Source organism: Rosa chinensis, chromosome 5, assembly GCF_002994745.2.
Source record: "Rosa chinensis cultivar Old Blush chromosome 5, RchiOBHm-V2, whole genome shotgun sequence".
NCBI classification, from domain to species: domain Eukaryota; kingdom Viridiplantae; phylum Streptophyta; class Magnoliopsida; order Rosales; family Rosaceae; genus Rosa; species Rosa chinensis.
Window position 1 is genome coordinate 60,197,124 of NC_037092.1, and position 11,846 is coordinate 60,208,969.

At 43.7% G+C, this 11,846-nt stretch overlaps 1 protein-coding gene across 1 annotated transcript; it reads right to left on the reverse strand.

Moving 5' to 3' along the window:
- Positions 1–4,825: 4,825 nt before the first annotated feature.
- Positions 4,826–7,152, reverse strand: LOC112163766. The gene is made up of 2 exons (XM_024300031.2): positions 7,097–7,152; positions 4,826–6,507 (listed from the first exon to the last, which is right to left on the reverse strand). Exon 2 carries the CDS (start codon positions 6,500–6,502, stop codon positions 4,826–4,828), a length of 1,677 nt encoding a protein of 558 aa, XP_024155799.1. The 5' UTR covers positions 6,503–6,507; positions 7,097–7,152.
- Between the last annotated feature and the right edge of the window lie 4,694 nt (positions 7,153–11,846).

Below are 11,846 nucleotides of genomic sequence, written 5' to 3' on the forward strand. Positions count from 1 at the left end.
ACTACATTTTGCAGGGTTAAATTGTGAGGCTATTTTAGCCGCATCATACACTATCACTCAAACAATCTCATGCAAATGTCGCCATATGTTTGTTTTTCAATCTCATCTCCACGGGTCATGCACAAACCTTCTTGGATCAAAAAGGACTTTTATTAGGTTGTAATGAGGCTTAGGGTGAGGAGTTAGAGAAATGAAGTGGATAGGAAATCACAAATTCCAAGCAACATAGCAAGCAACTCCCTTGATGAGATTTTACGAACTTAAGAACTTAAGATTCTTCATATGATTCACTCTCTTAGCTACTCTGACAAGACCCGCCCCGAATTCCACCCTGGAATCCGAAGTGGCCCTGCGGGACCCACCTCTAAAGGAGATTTACCAAAATTTTCGGCATGACCTCCCTTAAAAATGGGTAACCCAAAATCCTGTTGAAAGCTAATAATTCACTTCAAAAAAAACCAACCACAACTCCTGGAGCCACCCTGCTCCCAAATTTAAACAACCCAACTCAAAACTATCCACATCAAACATAAACTCCAAAAGATACAATTTACTACAATCACCAAAGTTAGGTCATCGACCTCGAATATAATACATGTAAGTTGGGTCACATATCCCTTAGTAATCAGAGCATTCTAGGAATATAAATAGACAAGGAATACAGTAGGTTAACCAGGTAACCTACAGAAGGTGATGGCGGAAGCAGGTGCGGTCACTATGGCTCACACTCGTACACCGAGCAACAACACTGCAATCTGGGCATTTGAAACCGAAGGGCCCAGGGAAAAGTATATCAAAACGTTAGCGTGAGTGGACAAAAATAAGTAATTGAAAGAAAAAGGGTTTTATACTTTTCCACAATTATCTCAATAAAACTCCCGATGCATGCAATAATTAAGAAAAGACCGACTAGCCCCGCTAGTCAAGAACAACAACAAAGAATATGGGGAAAATGGGTTCACCATACGGGAATAGAGCCCCTCAGGCTCAACCTACCCTCGACTGCCACTCACACATAGATTGTGCGAGGAGGAGAACTAATAACCTCAACTTCCATTCACACATAGATTGTGTGAGGAGGAGAATATCACCTCGACTACCACCCACGTGAGGAGGAGAAAGCTACCTCACTGCCACTCACAAACACAAAGTAAGTGAGGAGGAGACCTATTCACATGACCCGCGTATGGTGAGGAAGGAGATCGTCCAAAGCCAGTAAATCTGTATAATTTCCCCACTTATCTCACGAAATAAGAATCCAAGTGTATAAAGACGTGACCCCGCACGCCAAGATCATCTCAAGTTCCAATATAAGTAGGGTATAAAGAAGTATAAAGTTTTGCTTCTTCGAATTCTTATTTCGTAAATCTCTTAAAAAGCTCCAAGAGCTGAGTATAAATATAAAATCAATAGTATAAATTTCCGAATCCGCATAAAACAAAATCCTCAAATCGAGCATAACGAATCTTAATTCAAAAGTTCAAACCAATAAAACATTCAATAATCCAAACCAAAATAAAATGCTCGATAAATAGTTGTTAAATCAATAACTTAAAACTTGCGGAATTTAATTTGCATGCATCAATTAAAATCAAAGGTCCACTCACAATAAGCGGTCAATCCTGACGTCGCTCGTGATTCTCCTCGTTTGGAGACTCCTCTCGTCCTGTACGAAGAACAACCATAAATATATAATTCACAGGACGGAACTTTAACTTTACGATACTTATAATTGGAAATTCAAAACATCCCTCTTCCTAAAATCCGACTCCTCAACTCTCTACAACATCCATCCTTAATGCTCCAACAATAATCTATCATTGATGCTATACCTAGAGTGAATTCAAAAGGAATTCGGCGATCGAATTCACGATAATCAATAATTAATCATTTAAACTCAATTTGTAAATCCTCCAACTTCCACCAAACTTCATGCATTACGTTCTACAATCATTCACTGGTACAGGGGATTAAAATGACGTCTAAAACCCTACTGTACGCGCCTCCACGCGCTACCTACAGTGGCGGCACGTGGGGACCACGCGCCGGCGGCGACCTTCTCCGATGACCACCAAATTCCGGCAACAACATCATCTCAACAGACCCAATCAACTTCTTAACTACAACATTGATCAATTTTAACTCTAAATGGCCGAAATCAAACAATGAAAAAAAACCCAGAAAACTTCAAGAACCCTAGAATTTCAATTCGTCGATTCGACCTCTACACAACAAATCGTGATACAAGGCCATAGGGGAAATGATCAGTGATGAAAACCGAACCTTCGACGGTGAGATGGGGGCCGGAGGTGGCCGGAATGGCCGGGAATCGGCCAAAATCCAAAACTGCAACCGGGGAGGAAATTCGTTCGATCCGAGCTTTTCCGGCCAAATCGTCCAAAGATGCTTCCACAGACGTGACCGGGGGAGGAAACCGAGCTTGGGGTTGGCCGGATTACGTCCGGAGGCGGCCGGAAGAGGAAGAACTCGGAGGGGGAGCGAATCGGCCGAGAGAGGAAGGGAGAGTCGGGGAGAGAGAAAGAGAATGGGGGGGTGGGTTTCCGGTTTTGGAAACCTACCCTGGTAAGTTTCTATTTTTATCCAAAAGTTACCATGAACAGTAATTTTCTTAATTCACTCATAACTTTTGCATACGAACTCCGATTTTTACGTACCACATATGCACGCGCTCGGTTTAACGCCCTCTACAACTTTCATGAAGGAAATTTTCTCAAATTAATAACTCACAAAAAGTCAATTTTAAACCACCCCTAAACGTTAAAATTATAACCGCGAACGGTAACCATAAGGAATTCCATGCAACTGAATAACAAGGGTATATCAGATATGGGGTGTAACAATTCACCCCCCCTAACAAAAATTTCGCCCTCGAAATTTACGTACCTGTCAGAACAGATGGGGGTACTGTCGTCTCATTAAATCTTCCGGTTCCCAAGTGGCTTCTTCCACCAAATGATTACTCCACAATACTTTAACTAAAGGTATCGTCTTGTTTCTAAGGACCTGCTCTCTCCTATCGAGTGTCTGGATCGGTTTCTCCTCATAAGTAAGGTCCTCCTTCAAACGAATGGGCTGTTCTTCTAAAACATGGGAGGGATCAGCAATATACTTGCGGAGCAGGGACACGTGGAAGACATCATGAATCTTTGATAACCTCGGAGGTAGAATCAGTCTGTATGCAACTGGGCCAACTCGATCTTTAATCATAAAAGGTCCAATAAATCGGGGACTAAGCTTCCCTCGCTTTCCAAATCTTACTACACCCTTCCAAGGGGACAATTTCAAGAATACCCAATCACCCTCTTGAAATTCCAAGTCTTTCCTGCGGTTATCCGCATAACTCTTTTGTCGACTCTGAGCAGTCCTGAGTTTCTCCTGGATCAACTTAACCTTTTCGGTGGTAATCCGAACAATCTCTGGACCTATGAGCTTTCTTTCTCCCACTTCATTCCAACATAAAGGAGTACGGCACTGTCTTCCATAGAGAGCTTCGTAAGGAGCCATGTCAATACTGGAATGATAGCTATTATTGTAAGCAAACTCAATCAATGCCAGATGGCTATCCCAACTTCCTTTGAATTGCATAACACATGATCTCAACATGTCTTCCAAGGTTTGGATAGTTCTCTCAGATTGCCCATCAGTCTGTGGATGAAATGCCGTGCTAAAACTTAATCCAGTACCTAAAGCCTCATGCAGACTCTTCCAAAATTTTGAGGTGAAACGAGGATCTCGATCAGAGACAATGGAAACGGGTGGTCCATGAAGTTTCACGATTTCATTTACATAAAGTTCCGCCAGCTTGTTCATCCCATAAGTCTTGTTAACAGGTAAGAAATGAGCAGACTTGGTGAGTCGATCCACAATCACCCAAATACTATCATGACCATCGCGAGTTCGTGGAAGACCTGAAATAAAATCCATGGTGATGTGCTCCCACTTCCACTCCGGAATAGGCAACGGCTGTAGCAATCCTGAAGGTTTCTGTCTTTCTGCTTTTACCTGTTGGCATATCAAGCACCTACTCACATACTTTGCAATTTCCCTTTTCATATTTCTCCACCAATAGTATGGTTTCAAAGTTCGATACATTTTTGTCCCGCCAGGATGCATAGCGTAAGCAGAACTATGAGCCTCCTCCAAAATTTCCCGTTTAAGATCATGAAGGTTAGGTACACACATTCTATTCTCAAACATCAAGGCTCCATCTCTTCTAAGAATAAAGTCCGTTCTAGTACCATCACTCACTGCTTCTTTTAATTGTCTTAAATATTCATCTTCATCCTGTGCCTCCCGCACCCTATCAATGAGATTCGGCCTCACATGGAAGCTAGCTAACAATGCTCCAGACCCTTCTTCAATCGCCAAATTAACTCCTGTAGATCGCAATTCATAAAGTAAAGGGACTCGAACTGTCTTCAAATGGGCTAAAGAGCTAGAGGGCTTTCGACTAAGTGCATCAGCTACCACATTAGCTCTTCCTGGATGGTACTCAATAGTGCAATCATAGTCCTTAATCAACTCTAACCACCTCCTTTGCCTCAAATTTAAGTCCCGTTGGTTAAGTAGATACTGGAGACTTTTGTGATCCGTAAAAATCTGGCATCGTGCTCCATAAAGGTAGTGTCTCCATAGCTTAAGTGCCAAAACTACAGCAGCAAGCTCAAGGTCATGAGTTGGGTAGTTCATTTCGTGAGGTTTCAACTGCCTAGATGCGTAAGCAATCACATTTCCATGCTGCATCAACACACAACCTAAACCTTGTCTTGAGGCATCGCTGTAAATCACATACTCCCCGCTATCATCAGGCAATACTAAAACTGGGGCACGAGTTAACCGTCCTCTTTGTATCCACAATGTGTGCTAAATAAGCCTGACAACCTTTATTCATAAGCTTTTCAGCCGTAATGGCCGAAATCAGGCAAGAGGAGAGAATGTTTCTCTCACCACGGAAGGTGATTTCCGGTTTTCCTGGACTTCGAAACACTACTTCTTTACGGAAACAATCAACCAATGCACCATGTGTCTCCAAAAAGTCCATCCCCAGAATTACATCAAACTCCACAAGGTCTAGAGGAATTAGGTTGGCCTCTAGGCAAAAACCGTCAACCATTACACCACAACCATTAAAAACCCACTCTATCTTAAGTGCCCTTCCCGCAGGTAAAGAAACATACCACTCACCAATAAGGAGTGATGATGGCACATTTGCAAAACATGTGAATCTACTGGACATAAAAGAGTGCGTCGCACCAGGATCAATTAAGGTTAAAGCAGGTTGATGAAAGATAAATAACGTACCAACGATAACTTTGGGTGAATCACGGCCCTCCTGCTGGGTCATGGCGTGCAGTCTAGCATGTGTCACAGGACGACCTCGCTGAGCCCTGCCCTGCTGAGAACTAGCTCGGCCTACCGAGCTAGTGCGGGCGCTGCTAGTAGAACCACCAGCAGAGGACTGACCAACAGTCTGAGTGGGGGTAGATCTAGCTCCCTGAGTCGCAAGGGGACAGTCCCTCCTGAAGTGATCCTGCTGACCACAAATAAAACATCCAGCTGTCTGATACTGCCCATACTGGGCTGGCTGGCTAGCAGAAGCCCCACTCGAACCACCATGATAACTCCTGGACCTCTCAAACTGTCCAAACTGTCGTCCACTAGACTGACCCCGAGAGAATCTCCTGTCACGTGCCCTGAATCTAGTACGGGTTCTCGAACTGGAACCACTGCTCTTTCCACTACCAACTGAAGAACCAGAACCAGATGTGGAAGTAGCCCTCTTAGATGGACCCTGGCTAGGGCCACCAGGATCCCTAGGGTGAAATCCAGCAGGTGAGTCTGACTCAATGTCCATGGCATAAGATACTGCCTCAGCAAAGCTCCGATACGGTGTGCCTAACATCTTGTCCTTAAACTTGCCTCCAAGTCCCAAAACAAATCTACGAATCTTGCTTTGCTCGGTGCGAACCAAATCCGGCACATGGTGGGCTAAGGAGAGAAACTCCTGCTCAAACTCCAACACTGACTGATCATCTCTCTTCACTAAGCTCAAGAACTGGTCTTGCATCCGATTAAGGTGGGCATCACTAAAGTACCGTCCATAGAAATGGGTCTTGAACATATCCCATGTCATGGGGCCAACATTTGCAGGGTCATTCGTAACATCAATCCACCAATGCCAGGCGGTATCCTCAAGAAACTGTACTGCCAAATCCACTTTCCTATCCTCTGGAAGATCCATTTGGGAGAAAACTCTCTCCATCCTGTCAATCCACCGCTGAGCCTCAACAGGTGAGGCGGCAGAAGCAAAAGTCTGAGCCCCGTGCCTCTTAGCACGCTCCACAGTATAGTCAGTACGTGACCCGGGGAGTGCTGCGGCAATCTGCCGAAAGAACTGTCCAAAAGAATCAGCAAACCCCCTAGGTATCGGCTCATCTTCCCCAACCGGAGTTCTCTCACGTGCTCGGCGATTTCGAGCCATAGTACCTGAAGAAAGTATTTAAGAAGTTCAAGGATCAGTACAACAAGATATCTACTTTACATGCATAATAACACACTAGTACCGAAGAGCACACGATGGGGATCCGCCGCGGTCGGGCCATCACTCGGGAGGTACCAGGCGTCATTAGGCATATAAAGTAGTAAGGAAGTAAGGAAGTCTACAGAATCTAGAAACCTAGTGCTCTGATACCAACTGACAAGACCCGCCCCGAATTCCACCCTGGAATCCGAAGTGGCCCTGCGGGACCCACCTCTAAAGGAGATTTACCAAAATTTTCGGCATGACCTCCCTTAAAAATGGGTAACCCAAAATCCTGTTGAAAGCTAATAATTCACTTCAAAAAAAACCAACCACAACTCCTGGAGCCACCCTGCTCCCAAATTTAAACAACCCAACTCAAAACTATCCACATCAAACATAAACTCCAAAAGATACAATTTACTACAATCACCAAAGTTAGGTCATCGACCTCGAATATAATACATGTAAGTTGGGTCACATATCCCTTAGTAATCAGAGCATTCTAGGAATATAAATAGACAAGGAATACAGTAGGTTAACCAGGTAACCTACAGAAGGTGATGGCGGAAGCAGGTGCGGTCACTATGGCTCACACTCGTACACCGAGCAACAACACTGCAATCTGGGCATTTGAAACCGAAGGGCCCAGGGAAAAGTATATCAAAACGTTAGCGTGAGTGGACAAAAATAAGTAATTGAAAGAAAAAGGGTTTTATACTTTTCCACAATTATCTCAATAAAACTCCCGATGCATGCAATAATTAAGAAAAGACCGACTAGCCCCGCTAGTCAAGAACAACAACAAAGAATATGGGGAAAATGGGTTCACCATACGGGAATAGAGCCCCTCAGGCTCAACCTACCCTCGACTGCCACTCACACATAGATTGTGCGAGGAGGAGAACTAATAACCTCAACTTCCATTCACACATAGATTGTGTGAGGAGGAGAATATCACCTCGACTACCACCCACGTGAGGAGGAGAAAGCTACCTCACTGCCACTCACAAACACAAAGTAAGTGAGGAGGAGACCTATTCACATGACCCGCGTATGGTGAGGAAGGAGATCGTCCAAAGCCAGTAAATCTGTATAATTTCCCCACTTATCTCACGAAATAAGAATCCAAGTGTATAAAGACGTGACCCCGCACGCCAAGATCATCTCAAGTTCCAATATAAGTAGGGTATAAAGAAGTATAAAGTTTTGCTTCTTCGAATTCTTATTTCGTAAATCTCTTAAAAAGCTCCAAGAGCTGAGTATAAATATAAAATCAATAGTATAAATTTCCGAATCCGCATAAAACAAAATCCTCAAATCGAGCATAACGAATCTTAATTCAAAAGTTCAAACCAATAAAACATTCAATAATCCAAACCAAAATAAAATGCTCGATAAATAGTTGTTAAATCAATAACTTAAAACTTGCGGAATTTAATTTGCATGCATCAATTAAAATCAAAGGTCCACTCACAATAAGCGGTCAATCCTGACGTCGCTCGTGATTCTCCTCGTTTGGAGACTCCTCTCGTCCTGTACGAAGAACAACCATAAATATATAATTCACAGGACGGAACTTTAACTTTACGATACTTATAATTGGAAATTCAAAACATCCCTCTTCCTAAAATCCGACTCCTCAACTCTCTACAACATCCATCCTTAATGCTCCAACAATAATCTATCATTGATGCTATACCTAGAGTGAATTCAAAAGGAATTCGGCGATCGAATTCACGATAATCAATAATTAATCATTTAAACTCAATTTGTAAATCCTCCAACTTCCACCAAACTTCATGCATTACGTTCTACAATCATTCACTGGTACAGGGGATTAAAATGACGTCTAAAACCCTACTGTACGCGCCTCCACGCGCTACCTACAGTGGCGGCACGTGGGGACCACGCGCCGGCGGCGACCTTCTCCGATGACCACCAAATTCCGGCAACAACATCATCTCAACAGACCCAATCAACTTCTTAACTACAACATTGATCAATTTTAACTCTAAATGGCCGAAATCAAACAATGAAAAAAAACCCAGAAAACTTCAAGAACCCTAGAATTTCAATTCGTCGATTCGACCTCTACACAACAAATCGTGATACAAGGCCATAGGGGAAATGATCAGTGATGAAAACCGAACCTTCGACGGTGAGATGGGGGCCGGAGGTGGCCGGAATGGCCGGGAATCGGCCAAAATCCAAAACTGCAACCGGGGAGGAAATTCGTTCGATCCGAGCTTTTCCGGCCAAATCGTCCAAAGATGCTTCCACAGACGTGACCGGGGGAGGAAACCGAGCTTGGGGTTGGCCGGATTACGTCCGGAGGCGGCCGGAAGAGGAAGAACTCGGAGGGGGAGCGAATCGGCCGAGAGAGGAAGGGAGAGTCGGGGAGAGAGAAAGAGAATGGGGGGGGTGGGTTTCCGGTTTTGGAAACCTACCCTGGTAAGTTTCTATTTTTATCCAAAAGTTACCATGAACAGTAATTTTCTTAATTCACTCATAACTTTTGCATACGAACTCCGATTTTTACGTACCACATATGCACGCGCTCGGTTTAACGCCCTCTACAACTTTCATGAAGGAAATTTTCTCAAATTAATAACTCACAAAAAGTCAATTTTAAACCACCCCCTAAACGTTAAAATTATAACCGCGAACGGTAACCATAAGGAATTCCATGCAACTGAATAACAAGGGTATATCAGATATGGGGTGTAACAATTCACCCCCCCTAACAAAAATTTCGCCCTCGAAATTTACGTACCTGTCAGAACAGATGGGGGTACTGTCGTCTCATTAAATCTTCCGGTTCCCAAGTGGCTTCTTCCACCAAATGATTACTCCACAATACTTTAACTAAAGGTATCGTCTTGTTTCTAAGGACCTGCTCTCTCCTATCGAGTGTCTGGATCGGTTTCTCCTCATAAGTAAGGTCCTCCTTCAAACGAATGGGCTGTTCTTCTAAAACATGGGAGGGATCAGCAATATACTTGCGGAGCAGGGACACGTGGAAGACATCATGAATCTTTGATAACCTCGGAGGTAGAATCAGTCTGTATGCAACTGGGCCAACTCGATCTTTAATCATAAAAGGTCCAATAAATCGGGGACTAAGCTTCCCTCGCTTTCCAAATCTTACTACACCCTTCCAAGGGGACAATTTCAAGAATACCCAATCACCCTCTTGAAATTCCAAGTCTTTCCTGCGGTTATCCGCATAACTCTTTTGTCGACTCTGAGCAGTCCTGAGTTTCTCCTGGATCAACTTAACCTTTTCGGTGGTAATCCGAACAATCTCTGGACCTATGAGCTTTCTTTCTCCCACTTCATTCCAACATAAAGGAGTACGGCACTGTCTTCCATAGAGAGCTTCGTAAGGAGCCATGTCAATACTGGAATGATAGCTATTATTGTAAGCAAACTCAATCAATGCCAGATGGCTATCCCAACTTCCTTTGAATTGCATAACACATGATCTCAACATGTCTTCCAAGGTTTGGATAGTTCTCTCAGATTGCCCATCAGTCTGTGGATGAAATGCCGTGCTAAAACTTAATCCAGTACCTAAAGCCTCATGCAGACTCTTCCAAAATTTTGAGGTGAAACGAGGATCTCGATCAGAGACAATGGAAACGGGTGGTCCATGAAGTTTCACGATTTCATTTACATAAAGTTCCGCCAGCTTGTTCATCCCATAAGTCTTGTTAACAGGTAAGAAATGAGCAGACTTGGTGAGTCGATCCACAATCACCCAAATACTATCATGACCATCGCGAGTTCGTGGAAGACCTGAAATAAAATCCATGGTGATGTGCTCCCACTTCCACTCCGGAATAGGCAACGGCTGTAGCAATCCTGAAGGTTTCTGTCTTTCTGCTTTTACCTGTTGGCATATCAAGCACCTACTCACATACTTTGCAATTTCCCTTTTCATATTTCTCCACCAATAGTATGGTTTCAAAGTTCGATACATTTTTGTCCCGCCAGGATGCATAGCGTAAGCAGAACTATGAGCCTCCTCCAAAATTTCCCGTTTAAGATCATGAAGGTTAGGTACACACATTCTATTCTCAAACATCAAGGCTCCATCTCTTCTAAGAATAAAGTCCGTTCTAGTACCATCACTCACTGCTTCTTTTAATTGTCTTAAATATTCATCTTCATCCTGTGCCTCCCGCACCCTATCAATGAGATTCGGCCTCACATGGAAGCTAGCTAACAATGCTCCAGACCCTTCTTCAATCGCCAAATTAACTCCTGTAGATCGCAATTCATAAAGTAAAGGGACTCGAACTGTCTTCAAATGGGCTAAAGAGCTAGAGGGCTTTCGACTAAGTGCATCAGCTACCACATTAGCTCTTCCTGGATGGTACTCAATAGTGCAATCATAGTCCTTAATCAACTCTAACCACCTCCTTTGCCTCAAATTTAAGTCCCGTTGGTTAAGTAGATACTGGAGACTTTTGTGATCCGTAAAAATCTGGCATCGTGCTCCATAAAGGTAGTGTCTCCATAGCTTAAGTGCCAAAACTACAGCAGCAAGCTCAAGGTCATGAGTTGGGTAGTTCATTTCGTGAGGTTTCAACTGCCTAGATGCGTAAGCAATCACATTTCCATGCTGCATCAACACACAACCTAAACCTTGTCTTGAGGCATCGCTGTAAATCACATACTCCCCGCTATCATCAGGCAATACTAAAACTGGGGCACGAGTTAACCGTCCTCTTTGTATCCACAATGTGTGCTAAATAAGCCTGACAACCTTTATTCATAAGCTTTTCAGCCGTAATGGCCGAAATCAGGCAAGAGGAGAGAATGTTTCTCTCACCACGGAAGGTGATTTCCGGTTTTCCTGGACTTCGAAACACTACTTCTTTACGGAAACAATCAACCAATGCACCATGTGTCTCCAAAAAGTCCATCCCCAGAATTACATCAAACTCCACAAGGTCTAGAGGAATTAGGTTGGCCTCTAGGCAAAAACCGTCAACCATTACACCACAACCATTAAAAACCCACTCTATCTTAAGTGCCCTTCCCGCAGGTAAAGAAACATACCACTCACCAATAAGGAGTGATGATGGCACATTTGCAAAACATGTGAATCTACTGGACATAAAAGAGTGCGTCGCACCAGGATCAATTAAGGTTAAAGCAGGTTGATGAAAGATAAATAACGTACCAACGATAACTTTGGGTGAATCACGGCCCTCCTGCTGGGTCATGGCGTGCAGTCTAGCATGTGTCACAGGACGACCTCGCTGAGCCCTGCCCTGCTGAGAACTAGCTCGGC

Bases quoted from the DNA above. Each gene is read 5' to 3' on its own strand.
- LOC112163766 (XM_024300031.2), bottom strand. From the start codon at position 6,502: ATGGCTCGAAATCGCCGAGCACGTGAGAGAACTCCGGTTGGGGAAGAT.